Below are 12,560 nucleotides of genomic sequence, written 5' to 3'. Positions count from 1 at the left end.
TCATTTCTCAGCGTTAACTCGTTATTTTCCTATTCTGTTTTTTTTTATTTGTATAGTAGGTAATGTACATGTTTAATACATTTGAAAAACCTTTTGGGTGCTGTTCAAAAGGACCGAGAATTTGCTCGCCGAACGCCACGCCCTCCAAGGGGTTTTCTGTATGAGTTCCCCCAAGGCTGCAATTGCGACAAAGCTTGTCGTAACATGTGTGCAGTGTTAGGCAAGAACTCTGTCACCTACAATACCATGAAGTTTTGGTTCGAAAAGTTCACGAAAAAGAACTACGATCTCGATGATGAACCAAGATAAGATCGCTCTCGTTTGGCTATCAATAAGGATAGCTCGAGAGCCCTGGAAGATGATCCAAGATCAACGTCACGCGAACTTTCTGCGACTCTCAAGCATCCCCAAAAAATCATTATCAACCATCTCCACGAAACCGGAAGGGTGCCAAAGTTCGGTCAACTCATTCCTCACAAATTGTTCGATTCTCAGAAAAATTGCGTTGTGACCTCTCTCTTTCGCTGCTCACTAGGAAACGAACGACGGACTGAATTAAGGATATCATTACTGAAGATGATAAGTGGGTATTGTATGTTAACCATACCAGAAAGAAACAGTGAGTCCCGGTCGAGGAAACCGCGACACCTGACCTCAAAGGGGAACTTCACGAGAAAAAAGTGCTTCTCTCAATTTGGTGGGACAGTAAGGGGTATTAGATAAGGTGGTCCATGCTCATCGATTACGTCACCCTAGAGGATCAAAATTGTTGCTGCTCTATGACAATGCAATACCGCATACAACTTTGAAGACACGCCAGAAGCTCCAGACACTCGGAATCCAAGTTTTGTCTCACCCACCGTTTTCGCCGGACTTGACTCCTACTGACTACCATTTGTTCCGCTCTCTCCAAAATCACCTTGCCGGGTAGAAGTTTCATTATCGAAAGGTCGTCGAAACGTGGTTGGACGACTTCTTTACCTCCTAATCTCAGGAGTTCTGTGCGGAGGGTATTGCTCAACTTTCGTTGTGTTGGCAAGAAGTCATAGACACTAATGGTGAATATATTATCCCTTGAATCTTGTTCGCTTTGAATAAATACTCTCTCCAAAAAAAAATCAAAATGTTGCAATGACTTTTTGCTCAACCTAATAGAAGAATAAATGAAAGCTGGCATCCGGAATAAACGAGACGCACAACGTTTGGTGCCTGTACTTTTCAATTCTACATATAATTATTTTTTTACCGGAAACTCTGTGCAAGCTCAAAACAGTTTCAGGACATAGGAGAAATGTTTTTATTGATAAAAACAGCAACAGACGTGAACTACTGAACAGATTATGAATTATAATCACAAAAACTCTTTCATACGAGCATATGATTTCATCTGTTGAATAATAATTTGTTCTTCAAACTTCTTAAGACTATTCAGGATTTCCTCTTTGTCCCCAAGAAGGCGCCGATCGAACGACCATGTAGAGTTACCAGGGTGACACTTTGCAAGATCAATCGTCCCGTTCAACGGGTTGTACCATTGACTTGTTCCCATTTCTTTTGGTCTGCAATGATTCTGATGTTACGGTGCGAATTTATGTGCCTTACTTCAGAGGAGTGTTTGGTGTTGGTTTCAACTGATTAGATTTCCAACCGTGAATCATAAAATCTATTTCAGGATGCCACATCATTGAAGTCAGCCATCCATCTCTAGCCCAACCGGTTCCCTGAAATAATGACAAATTGTATAGGTTGTTATCAAAACTCAAACGACTTTTTTCAGAATTCGAACTTTTCCAAAATCCGTTCCGACACCCATCATTGCTTTGATACATGCTTCATATGTGAACAAATCATTAAAATTTTTGGATTTGTTATAGGCACTTCTGCACATCTCAGTCTCGATCGAGGCGTATGGGAATAGTTTTTCAGCAAGAAGAATCTGGAAAGAAACTCTAAATCTTCCAACTAAAATAAATTTATTACATGAAGCGCTCCATTGTCAGTCCCGTGAAAGCTATTCGGCAGTTTGTATTCATAATCAGCAAATTCTATAAATTCCTTGTTTTTCGGAAAGTTAAATTGTAAACTAACCATTAAGTAAGTCAACTGCGAACGTCGTATTTCTTACAAGGTAATAGCCAGCTGCAATTTCCCAATTGTAAAATCTATTTGCAAATATAATATCAATTCCACGTCTGAGGAAGTCTTCGATTTTTCGCTGCGGATTTACAACTCCAATATCTGCATCTAAGAATAAAACTGCTTGATAAAGTGGGAGAATCTTTGCAACAACACAGTGACGACGGAAGAATTTCTGAAAATAAAATAAAATATTTCAAACTCTATCAAGTTTCGAGCTAACATCTTTGTGAGGACAATTGTAATCTGTATCCACAGCAAGAACAAATTCATAGTTATGGATTTTGGCATAACATCTTATGGTATCTGCAAGTCAGACTACTAGGTTTTTATTTTTTTTAATGATGTACCAAATGCCGTTTGATAGTTATTTTCTTTCGTATCCCCTGTAAGAACCATCACAATCGCTATCTTAGGAGGAAGCTCAGAAGATCCAGCTTCACTGTTGAGGTCCTAAAAGGTTTTTATCACACAGTTATAGAAGAAAATCTCACCAAAATTGAAAACACGACGACATAGATAAAACATAAAAGAAACAGGCTAGGAAAAGTCCACGTTGAACTGATGTTGATCCTTTCGAGAGGCATAGAGGAAACGTTTCTGTAGAATTCAGGTAGTTATCTCGAAGCACCACAAATGCCTTACGGTTTCCAGAGCCAATATAGGTACTAATTAACCTTCGATCCACCTAGTGAATTCGTGGCTCCGTGGCGGGAATATAAATTTTCCCGGTCACGTGTAATTGTTCACGTTTTCTGTTTCAGAATAAGTTTTTTTTTCACAAGAGACACAAAATTGTATCCAAAGTATATATATAGCATGCATTTCAATAGATTAATTTATGTGGCACTTCCGATTTAAGATCAATTAAAGTTGGCGCAATACATCGAATAAGTAAAATTTTATAATTTTTCAGAAATCTAGATTGAAAGAAATCCAATGTCAGTTATATTGTAATAAAAGTGATTTCCACTTCAAAACTTTAAACTTAAAAACATTTTTGAGCAGTTTTCTGGAGAAGTGACATTATAGTGAGATTTAAACATTTTGCCACTGACGCCCACTGTGTTAAATCTATGTTTTTTAAGCTTGCTTTGGTTTAAAATTCCAATGCGTAAACTTGACAAGGTCAAAGTTTAACGGGAAAAGGTATAAAGACAGAGAAAATCTCTCGATAATCAGATCTTGCAATATTTGTCGCTTTCAAATCGCAAGGAACAAGAGCATAACTTCAGTTTATTGGCTGGTTAGTTTCTTTTCTTCAATTTCGAACTAAACATTTTTGTTCCAGTACCACGATCCGTTGCTCGAAAAACAAACTTTGGAACCAATTGCGTGCAGCTCAAAAGTTTCGAAGCTCAATTGAAATTGCGAGAAATCTTTTAAGCCCGGAAGGGACCCTTCAACACATTATTCATCTTAACTATGTGATCTGTCTCTCCAACACTTTATACGAAATAAAATATTTGAGAGTTTTTAATGTTTTTTATTTTACATTTTTGTTTTCCGTACATGTTTCCCGGATTGCGAAGTCAGTTATTTTCGGTTTCTTGAAGCATATATTTTATCATAAAGTTTTCCTGACAAACGTTCAACAACCCTCCAAAGTAGTGAAAAAATGCCCTGTAACAGTCTCAGATTGATGCTCGAGTGGAGCTTTGCCGCCTAAAATTTTGCAGTGACATATCTACTTTCACATATGCGTTCTTATAATTTGTTCAACCCTACCACACCGTCATATTTTTTTTACAATTTTTTCATTAAAAAAGTACTGAAATTCTGAAAGTCTGTACTGAAAGTCGCAAAAAAAAATTTGTCGTAGAGGCCCAAAATTAGCGCAGTTCGATGAGATAGAAATTTAATTTGCGAGTAGAATTTTCAAATCTACCCATTCTGGCCAGTTTTCCTAAAACTGACTGAAAACTAACTAACTGACTGACGGCCGATTAACCAATCAAGAGCTAGAGGGATTAAAATGCACAAATTTCAGCAAAAATGGAAATTTATAGTGAAACGGGTGGATGGCATAATTAGAAAAGTTTGCAATATTTTTTAATCCTTGAAGTGAAAGTAAGTTATGCTACTTAAAGATCGTAATCAGCTTTGTAGAAGGTAAACTGAAGGGTTACGGAAGAAATACTGTAGCCAAATTTAAATTAGATTTGTGTTTCTTACATATATCTGAAATTAAATTTTGTAAAACATTTTGACGTTCACGTTTCTAACAAAAAACCATCAGTATATAAATTGATTTCCAATGAGTTTTCAATCATTTCTCAATACGTGCTCACTTTTCGCGACAAATATCAGGTTCTACTTATTGAAACTGATTTATAATTAAAGAGGTATAGTTTTCTGATGTTGCTTTTCGTTGAATCAACATTGCATATTTCAGAACCAAAACAAAAAATATGGCAAGTAAAGATGCACGTAATGCTCAATCAGCGGAATTGTACGTTAAGCTCGCAAGAAAAGTATCCAAATCTTTATTCTTGCAGACCAAGCAAGACCAAGTCAACTTCTAAGTTGATGCCGGCAACTGTGGCTTTTGGAAGATCTAGGTAGGGAAATAAAGTTAGAGTGTTTGACCATTCCAATTTTTCAGGAGATCGTCAATGCTCCCAACCACAGCTGGTCCGGTAGCTGGCTCCCGGAGGGAAAAATTGGAACGATCTAAAAGGGGGACTAGAGACCGGGAAAGACCAGAGGTACTTGCAAATTCAGATGAAGCTAGACATGGTCTTGAAAGTTTATAATTCAAAATGAACTGTCATAGTTACTTTTTCGACAGATCACTTTAAAAATTTTGAGAAAGTTCAATGATGAACATAAAGACTCATTGTTTCTATCAATGGCAGGTTCATTGCAGGCAACCCTTCAGCAAACAGAAAAGAGTGCTCGAGGCAAATCGTCTAGACGGACTAAGATAAAACAACAACGTACAGCTCCTGAGGAAAAGTCTATAATGGCACCCGATATGGAAGACTTTCTGGTTTTGGAGAAAACGCTTCGAGAATTGAAATTTTATCATGGGTTTCTACCACGCGAAGATCTGCAAACCACGTTGCACAATCCAGGAGATTATTTGATTCGTGTGTCGGAAGTAGTTGAAGGAGAAAACAAGCTTGTTCGGGAGATCATTTTATCACTAATGACGGTTCATATGGAAGGAAAACAAAAAAAGAAAAGGGTAAGTAGAGTGAAGTAAAGTTTTGCAATCAAATAATCATATTTCAGATTCATAATGTGGTGATTAAACGTGTATCCAACAAGTTCTTATGTGAAGCTGCACGTCCTTTTGCATCTGTAACCGATCTCATCACCTACTACTCAAAACACACTGGTCATTGCTCTTCTGGAAATTTTCAACTCAAGCACCCGATTCTTCAGCAATCATGGGAATTTATGCATTCGGATGTGACAGTTGGAGATGTCCTAGGTGAAGGAGCATTCGAAAAAGTGTGCGCTGGTGAATTGAGGCTCAAAGATGGAAGTTCAGTAGAAGTAGCAATCAAGATGACCAACGCATCTGCATTTTTGAGCAAAATGAAGATAAAAGAGATGATGAATGAGGCAAGGTTCATCAGAAACTTTTCTCATAAAAACGTTGTACGCCTGTATGGAGTTGCTCATGACGAGCAGCCACTGTACATTCTGCTTGAGTTGGTCAAAGGTGGATCCTTGCAAGATTACATGAAGAAGACGAAATCGGTTCCTTTGGCGGATAGAATCAATTTTTGTCTTGGAGCTGCAAAAGGTCTTGCGTACTTGCATCAAAACTATTGTATCCACCGGTGAGCAAATTTTTGTTAGAAAATCGAATGAAGATTTTTCAGGGACATCGCTGCGAGAAATTGTCTTCTTCACGAGAACGAAGTCAAGATCACCGATTTCGGATTATCTCGTGCTGGACCATCTTATACAACAAAGACATCTTGTAAGCTTCCGGTAAAGTGGCTCGCGCCTGAAACCTTGGCTACTCTGAGCTTCTCATATGCAACTGATGTTTATAGGTTAGTTTTATCAACTATTTCAATGATAAATAAATATTCTTCGGTGAGTCACTTGCTACGAAGTCTTCGTTGACGGTGCTGAACCATTTGAAGGTGTCTCGAATGCAACTGTCATGTCTGATATCATGGCTAACAATTTTTATCCAATGCCATCAATGACTCCAGAGGAAGTGAAAGAGTACATGAGCAGTTCCATTTTTGCCGAAGAATCTCGTCGCGCCACAATACCATTGGCAGTTGCAGAATTTGAACGATTTTCTCGAATGTGTGAAGATGGGGCATTGGAGATGGGAAAAGCGAAAAATAAGCTTTTTGCCAAAAGAGGAGTGAACTGTTTTTATGATTCGATCTACTTGAATTCGTTCTACTTGAATAAAATTTGAGCATTGAAAATTTTTGAAAATTTGAGTTGGACAAAATTATTTCTAAGAAAAACCAACATTCGGATTTTATTTCTTTCCTTAAGCTGTACATACATTTTTTTATTGGGGTGGCAATTGGGCCGAAAAAATATCTTTTGTTGTTCGTTTTTCTTAGTAAAACTACAGAATTTCACACTAAATTCTTCACGTATGCTTATTTTTGAGACAACTTTCCTTTTACACGCTTTCGTTGATATGTTTTTACACACCGTTTTCAGAAAAAGACTTTTAAAACTTTAATTTCATGATCATTGATTAATTTATGGGTAGTATGGTGGTGGTGATGCAGTAAGGCATTGATACTGAATCCAACATAACATTGAAAATTTTGGAATCCGCCGGATCCGGGCGGACGGTTTTCCCAAATGCCACAAGATCATGAAATTTTATTACAAACCCAATTACACAAGATACGTTCAAGATTCGGGGTAAATACTAAAAAAAACGATTTCAAAAAAATGTTTATTAAAATAAACGTAGGGTCCAAAGGATTTTCTACTCCATAAATTGAAAAACTAGTATTTCTTGTGTAAAGTGAATTAATTTTGAGCTGATTTCTGTGTTTTTTTTTTAATGGTTAATGTGCTCGTTCCAATTTGAACTCTGTCAGACGTTGTTGCTCACAAGGGAAGCCTTTCAGCTCGTCTTCGGACTTTTGAATGAAACCTATTATAATTGAAAAAGGACCTTAATAGAAGGTCACTCCAAAATTTTTAGTCTCGGAGGAGCACTTTGAAGTGGGTAAACATCGATCTGAAAAGCCCCCATGTTCGAAAAACGCATTTCCTTTGGATACCTGTATCTCCGTGAAAAAATTTTTTATGGCCAAGTGATCAACTACAAAGTTGTTTATCATAACTTAATGTACAACTTTGTAGTTGATCGTTTTTTATCAAAAAATTTGTTGGTCGAGATATGAACAGGAAAAGAAGATGATAATACGAGCATGAATCTGCCTAACTTTACACAACTTTATCTCGACCAACAAATTTTTTGATAAAAAACGATCAACTACGAAGTTGTACTTTAAGTTATGATAAACAATTTTGTAGTTGATCACTTTGCCATAAAAATTTTTTCGGAAGTCCGAGGACGAGCTGAAAGGCTTCCCTTGTCAGATCAAGCAGAACAATTTATTATACTTCTGTACGTTGGAATAATTCTGAACGGATTGAAAAATGGCTGAGTCTTTAATAATTTTGTTCGTTCCAAAGAACTCCGATCAGTTGTAAATTCAGCAAAAATTTTTTACTTATTACAAGGTTGCTTTATTTGGCTGAATTTTATATAAAACATCAATTTAAAAAACCGTTTAAAAGGAAGAACATAAAGAACCAAATCAATTTTCATTGATTTTGATCGAGTATTCCCCTTTCATCAAAATTTCCAAAACACATATGCGAATTTCTTTTAAAAAAATTATTTAGTAAAATAAATAAATTAAAAAAAAACGTAAACAATATTTGCAAATTTTATCACGTGAAAACTCACATACAAAAAATCCAAAATTACAAAAATTACACGTCTCACGTGATATCCAACAAACCAAAAATTTCACCGAAAAAAATTCAGTTTTCGATTTTCCTGCGGCTCAATCAACTCCTTGTTGCAACACTGGCTTCTTTTTTAATCTTGGAAAGATATTAGATGTTCCTGATGCTCCGAGCCTCTACGAGCTCTTTCTCTGGCTAACCTTTTCGGATCATTTTACTGGTTACATTTCTGATTACATCGGTGAGTCTTAAAATTTCAGGGTTTGATAATACCGTTTTGAATAACTTATCATGCACGTTGGACTTACTCTACGGCTGTCAATGCTCAATTCAGTGGCTCTTTGAATCTTAGAGAGTTTTGATTGGTTGTCGCTACAAGTTTCAATGTGTCACTCCTGGCCTGGCAAATGATCTATATGAAATCTGCTCAGCTTCTCCAACCTTTTCGACGACTCATCCTTTCTTACTACAATAATTACTCAAGTTTGTGTGTGTTCGTCAAGCTCAAGTTCTTAATTCGTTGGCTCTTTGCAATTTCGAAGCGGAAAAAAAGCTTCATGAAACTATTAGTTGCTGCTTATTGGTTGGCAGAAACTTTTGTACAAAAATCAACGCAAAGCTCACAGTGTAATTTGTAAAGAATGGCTGAAAAATAAAAGCAATGGTGAGTAGATTTTTTGTATAAAAGTATTAAAACAAGAGTTTCAGATTGGCCTCGATAACACGATCAATTTGGATATATCAAGCTTATTTGCACAAGCTTGAAGAGAACTGTCACATAGGAAATCTGTAGCTGATGTTGTTTTGAATCACAAATCACAAAAGCATCAACAACTGTTCCATCAAATGCTCTATGTACTTTTCCATTAACTATCCATTAACTAAATGCTTGATATGGTGCTAATTGTGCTCTTTTCGCACACGATTCAACGGCTGTTCCATCGATTGCTCCATCTACTTTTTCATCAATTTGTGCATGTTGCGAGTCTACTCTGCTGAAAATGCCCTGCCCTTAGATACTATGCTTCAACTCCACTCATTTTTAATCCCATTTGGGTCAGTATTTTACTAAACTTGTACTTCTTGTGTAAAGTGAATAAATTTTGTGATTAATTTTTTGTTTTTTACTGGTTACTATGTTCGTTCCAAATTGAGTTTTGTCAGATTCCGTTGCTCGAATTAAGTCAATCATTTTATGATATTATTGGTTGTTGCATTAATTCTGAACACTTGAAAAAGACCAGAAAAGGTAGGTTTCTGGTCTTCATTGAAAAACTCCAATCAATTGTGATCTCAGCAGAAAAGTTTGAAATACCGCTTAAGTTTTTACTTGTTGCACGGGCACGGTTTTTACTTGTTGAATGAGTTTTTTAAAGAGTAAGTATTTACATAAAGAATCAAGCAAAAAGTAAATTAATCAATTTTCATGGACTTTGAATAAATTGTCTTTCTATCAAAACCTCCAAAACACGAACGCGTTTCTTCTTTAAAAAATGTTATTTAATAAAATAAATAAATAAATGGTACTTATGGTACTAATTTTCTAACTTTCATTATCCACATTTCAAATTAAATTCCTACCAAAAAATTATAGTTAGAACCGGCATGACATGATTTCCTCCACTCAATTCCTTCTCGTTACCATCAATGGAGCTCAGTGCAGTTTTCAAGAAAATACCAACATCAGAATTTCCTTGAAACATTTCAAATTGAAGGCAGCCGTGGAGTATTTTGAGAAGCCGACTGGACACTTCGTTTCCTGGCTCCGAAGTTCTGATGATTCTTGGACTCTCATCGACGATGACAAAGTTTACATGCAGATGGAACGTGTTGATTTTTCGAACAAAAGGATACATTTGGCAGTTGGAGGCTGTGGACTGAATACATGTTGTATCGGTATTAAATATAATTTTTGTATCTCATTTTTGTTTAAATTTTTATATTTTTGTTCCTCTTCCTCTCCTCCCCCCATTGCTTTTTTACGTTTTATGCATATTTTTTTTCCTTCTTTTACTATTCCAATTTTTCATATTCATGAGTTATTTTCCTTTTCCTTCTCCCTTTTTTGTAGTTCACAGTGATCATTCAAGGCACGTTTATTTTATTGATGAAACATTCAAATTATTCTTGAACGCAAACTCAGCCTAAGTTATTCGTACAGTGTTGGTACTGGAGCAATGAATCAAAGTTTAAAGAGATTTCAATTTACACAGTAAGAGCTTCGCGGCGAAGCCTCGAACCTGAATAGTCAAGTTTTCTAAACATTTACCCCACTCCTGAAATAATTTCAAGGAGATCTCGAATAACCCCATAACAGGTTCGAGGCGAAGCCGAGAACCTGCGCCAGCTACATTGCCAATAACTTAGAGCGAATTAACCCTATACCCATTCCCGAAGGGCTGGCGGGCCCACAGGCCCGCTAGTCCTCGCATTTTTGAAATAAAGAGTTTGAAAGTGATATGTGTATTTTAAGATAGTTCAGAAAATGTGTATACAAAAAATTAATAGACAAAATTGTTGGTTAAAGTAAATTCTGTGGAATTTGTCATATTTTAATCTTCTGTAACTCAGCCTCCCAGATTGTTAAGTTTTTTATTGTTATTCTTCGTATTTCAGGTCCCAGATGTTTGAGAGCTATTTCTAATTTGAGAATGTAAAACTTGCCGCTTTATTTGTTCATTCATTCGCGTTCTTCGTAAGACTCACAATACCACAACGTGGTGGTTTTGTTTTTGAAACTGTTTGTCACAAATGTATAAATGGGACACGTGGAAAGCTCGAAACGTTCATTGAAAAATTCATTGCCTGCAATCACAGAGCAAAACGACACTCCAACCAGTGCTTTTTGCTCTGTGTGTTGTTCTCTGCTTCACACGGAATACGTTTCGACTATCCAGATGCAAAGTATTGTCCAGTCGGACAATTCGCGTTTGGAATACAAGTCCAGGAACTTGAGGCACAACAACAACTCGGGGGATTCGCGTTTTATTGTGAGAACATTGGCAGGATTCTAGGTTTTGAACCAGGTATCCATTTTTTGCTTTTTATTTGATTAATAGAAAGTTTTAAGGTATATATGGTCTTATATCCGATAAAACTGTTCGCATGGAGTTTACCGAATCCCAGGGAAATTGGGATGTTCCAAGCCGTTGTCCCGATTTGAGTGGTATTGTGGGAGTCAACATGTCATTTGGACAGAACGGGATTCTCAAGTCCGTCACTCCTACCTGTGGAGCACCGTTTGATTTGGAGCAGGGTCGCACTGCGATGCTTAAAGGTGAATTGGCCGGCATAGAGAAATGTAACGACGTTAAGTCATCCTAATTTTTTAGTTGGTTTCGGGGAAGGTCTTCCTTCACTTGGAAGTATTGAATCCACTACTTGCGACCAGGGTCTCGCTGTATGTGGGTTCAAACATGATTCTATCGGACACTACGAACCTTTTTCAGCCTCGAGTCCAGTTGGCACTGAATACTATCTTCCTCTGGCATTCAAGAAAGGCAATCGTGTTACAAGAAATATCAGTGACCAGGAAATGGCAGCTATTAAAACAGGTTGTTTACAAGTTTCGATTAGCTTCTTGTATTATTCGGATTTTTTGCAGGAGTTTTCGAAGGGATTGATTATCATCACGACATCTTAAATGTGATTAACGCTGATCCGCGAATGGAAGGAGACAGGTATATGATGGAACATTTCAAAGAGGAAATCAAGAAAGCATTCGAGAATCCACAAAATGTAAGTTTCAAAACATGATATAAGGGTTTAAAATACAAATGTTTTAAGCCGAAGATCGTTTTTGTGACTGGAGCTAGAACTCACACATCCATTCATCAACTGACGATCTATGTTGGTGAGCATCGCATTGGATTGAAGAAGATTATTCGATATGTTAACGGAAAACAGGTTCCCAATACGAGTACTGGTTGTGGTTTCAACTATATTGTCTTCTCTTGCCTGCTTGTAACTCTATTTGGTATTTAATAAAGTGATATGTAATGGTGTTGTAGTTCAACGATTGATATTCAACAAGAAAAATTAACTGGATATTAGAATATTGTGCACATATCGTAGAACAGCCCTGATACGTACTGCTGTACTGTTATGATTATCCTTCCCTGTGGGAACCCTTTTTGAATAAATATTTACAACCAACTTCAAACGAGACAGATTTTTTAAGGGACCAACCATCTGAATTTGATTTCATTAAAATGATTCTACAATATGTGCACAATATTCTAATATCCAGTTAATTTTTCTTGTTGAATATCAATCGTTGAACTACAACACCATTACATATCACTTTATTAAATACCAAACTCTTCTGAGAACTGACAACACCTCGGGTAATTCAAGCAGAAATATTAGATTATTTCAAAATTTGTTCAGGTTGGAGTACTGACAAAAATGAGGTTGTGTCATTTAAAGGATACGAGGATGCTAGTGTCAGTGCTGAAGAGGCAGCGGAAATCACTCGTGAAATCATTGAGAGCTTT

The 12,560-nt window shown here is 36.6% G+C and overlaps 2 protein-coding genes, 1 non-coding gene and 2 pseudogenes across 6 annotated transcripts; 4 read left to right on the top strand and 1 right to left on the bottom strand.

Moving 5' to 3' along the window:
- The first annotated feature begins 112 nt into the window (after nt 1-112).
- On the top strand, nt 113-1,078 carry F46F5.3 (annotated as a pseudogene). Its single transcript is given in 4 exon segments — nt 113-155; nt 158-645; nt 648-713; nt 716-1,078. Coding segments are annotated over 4 exon segments (960 nt in total).
- Nucleotides 1,079-1,283: 205 nt separating this feature from the next.
- Nucleotides 1,284-2,806, bottom strand: F46F5.14 (Nucleotide-diphospho-sugar transferase domain-containing protein). Its single transcript, NM_061412.3, has 8 exons — nt 2,631-2,806; nt 2,487-2,589; nt 2,360-2,442; nt 2,089-2,311; nt 1,981-2,045; nt 1,769-1,936; nt 1,603-1,721; nt 1,284-1,559 (listed from the first exon to the last, which is right to left on the bottom strand). Exons 1-8 carry the CDS (start codon nt 2,721-2,723, stop codon nt 1,352-1,354), a joined length of 1,062 nt encoding a protein of 353 aa, NP_493813.2. The 5' UTR covers nt 2,724-2,806; the 3' UTR covers nt 1,284-1,351.
- Nucleotides 2,807-4,393: 1,587 nt separating this feature from the next.
- On the top strand, nt 4,394-6,532 carry F46F5.2 (annotated as a pseudogene). The gene is made up of 8 exons: nt 4,394-4,481; nt 4,532-4,588; nt 4,635-4,697; nt 4,742-4,844; nt 5,006-5,326; nt 5,374-5,930; nt 5,973-6,149; nt 6,243-6,532. Coding segments are annotated over exons 1-8 (1,656 nt in total).
- A 1,635-nt stretch (nt 6,533-8,167) lies between these two features.
- F46F5.19 lies at nt 8,168-9,133 on the top strand. The gene is made up of 2 exons (NR_134549.1): nt 8,168-8,728; nt 8,773-9,133. It is a non-coding gene; the product is annotated as an Unclassified non-coding RNA F46F5.19 (non-coding RNA).
- A 1,744-nt stretch (nt 9,134-10,877) lies between these two features.
- Nucleotides 10,878-12,058, top strand: F46F5.1 (Smr domain-containing protein; the record flags this gene model as incomplete). Of its 2 annotated transcripts, NM_001318292.2 has the most annotated exons (6): nt 10,878-11,090; nt 11,135-11,341; nt 11,397-11,468; nt 11,514-11,618; nt 11,669-11,802; nt 11,851-12,058. In NM_001318292.2, the coding sequence occupies 5 exons, from the start codon at nt 11,170-11,172 to the stop codon at nt 12,046-12,048; spliced, it is 681 nt and encodes a 226-aa protein (NP_001305221.1). The 2 variants fall into 2 exon arrangements, with proteins under 2 accessions (NP_001305221.1, NP_001305220.1); NM_001318291.3 differs by lacking the exons at nt 10,878-11,090; nt 11,397-11,468 and having other exon boundaries at nt 11,170-11,341; nt 11,851-12,048.
- Between the last annotated feature and the right edge of the window lie 502 nt (nt 12,059-12,560).

The sequence above is a fragment of the Caenorhabditis elegans genome, chromosome II (assembly GCF_000002985.6).
Source record: "Caenorhabditis elegans chromosome II".
NCBI lineage: Eukaryota > Metazoa > Nematoda > Chromadorea > Rhabditida > Rhabditidae > Caenorhabditis > Caenorhabditis elegans.
Note: the sequence above shows the minus strand (reverse complement) of the source record. Positions and strands in the feature narration are given on the sequence as shown.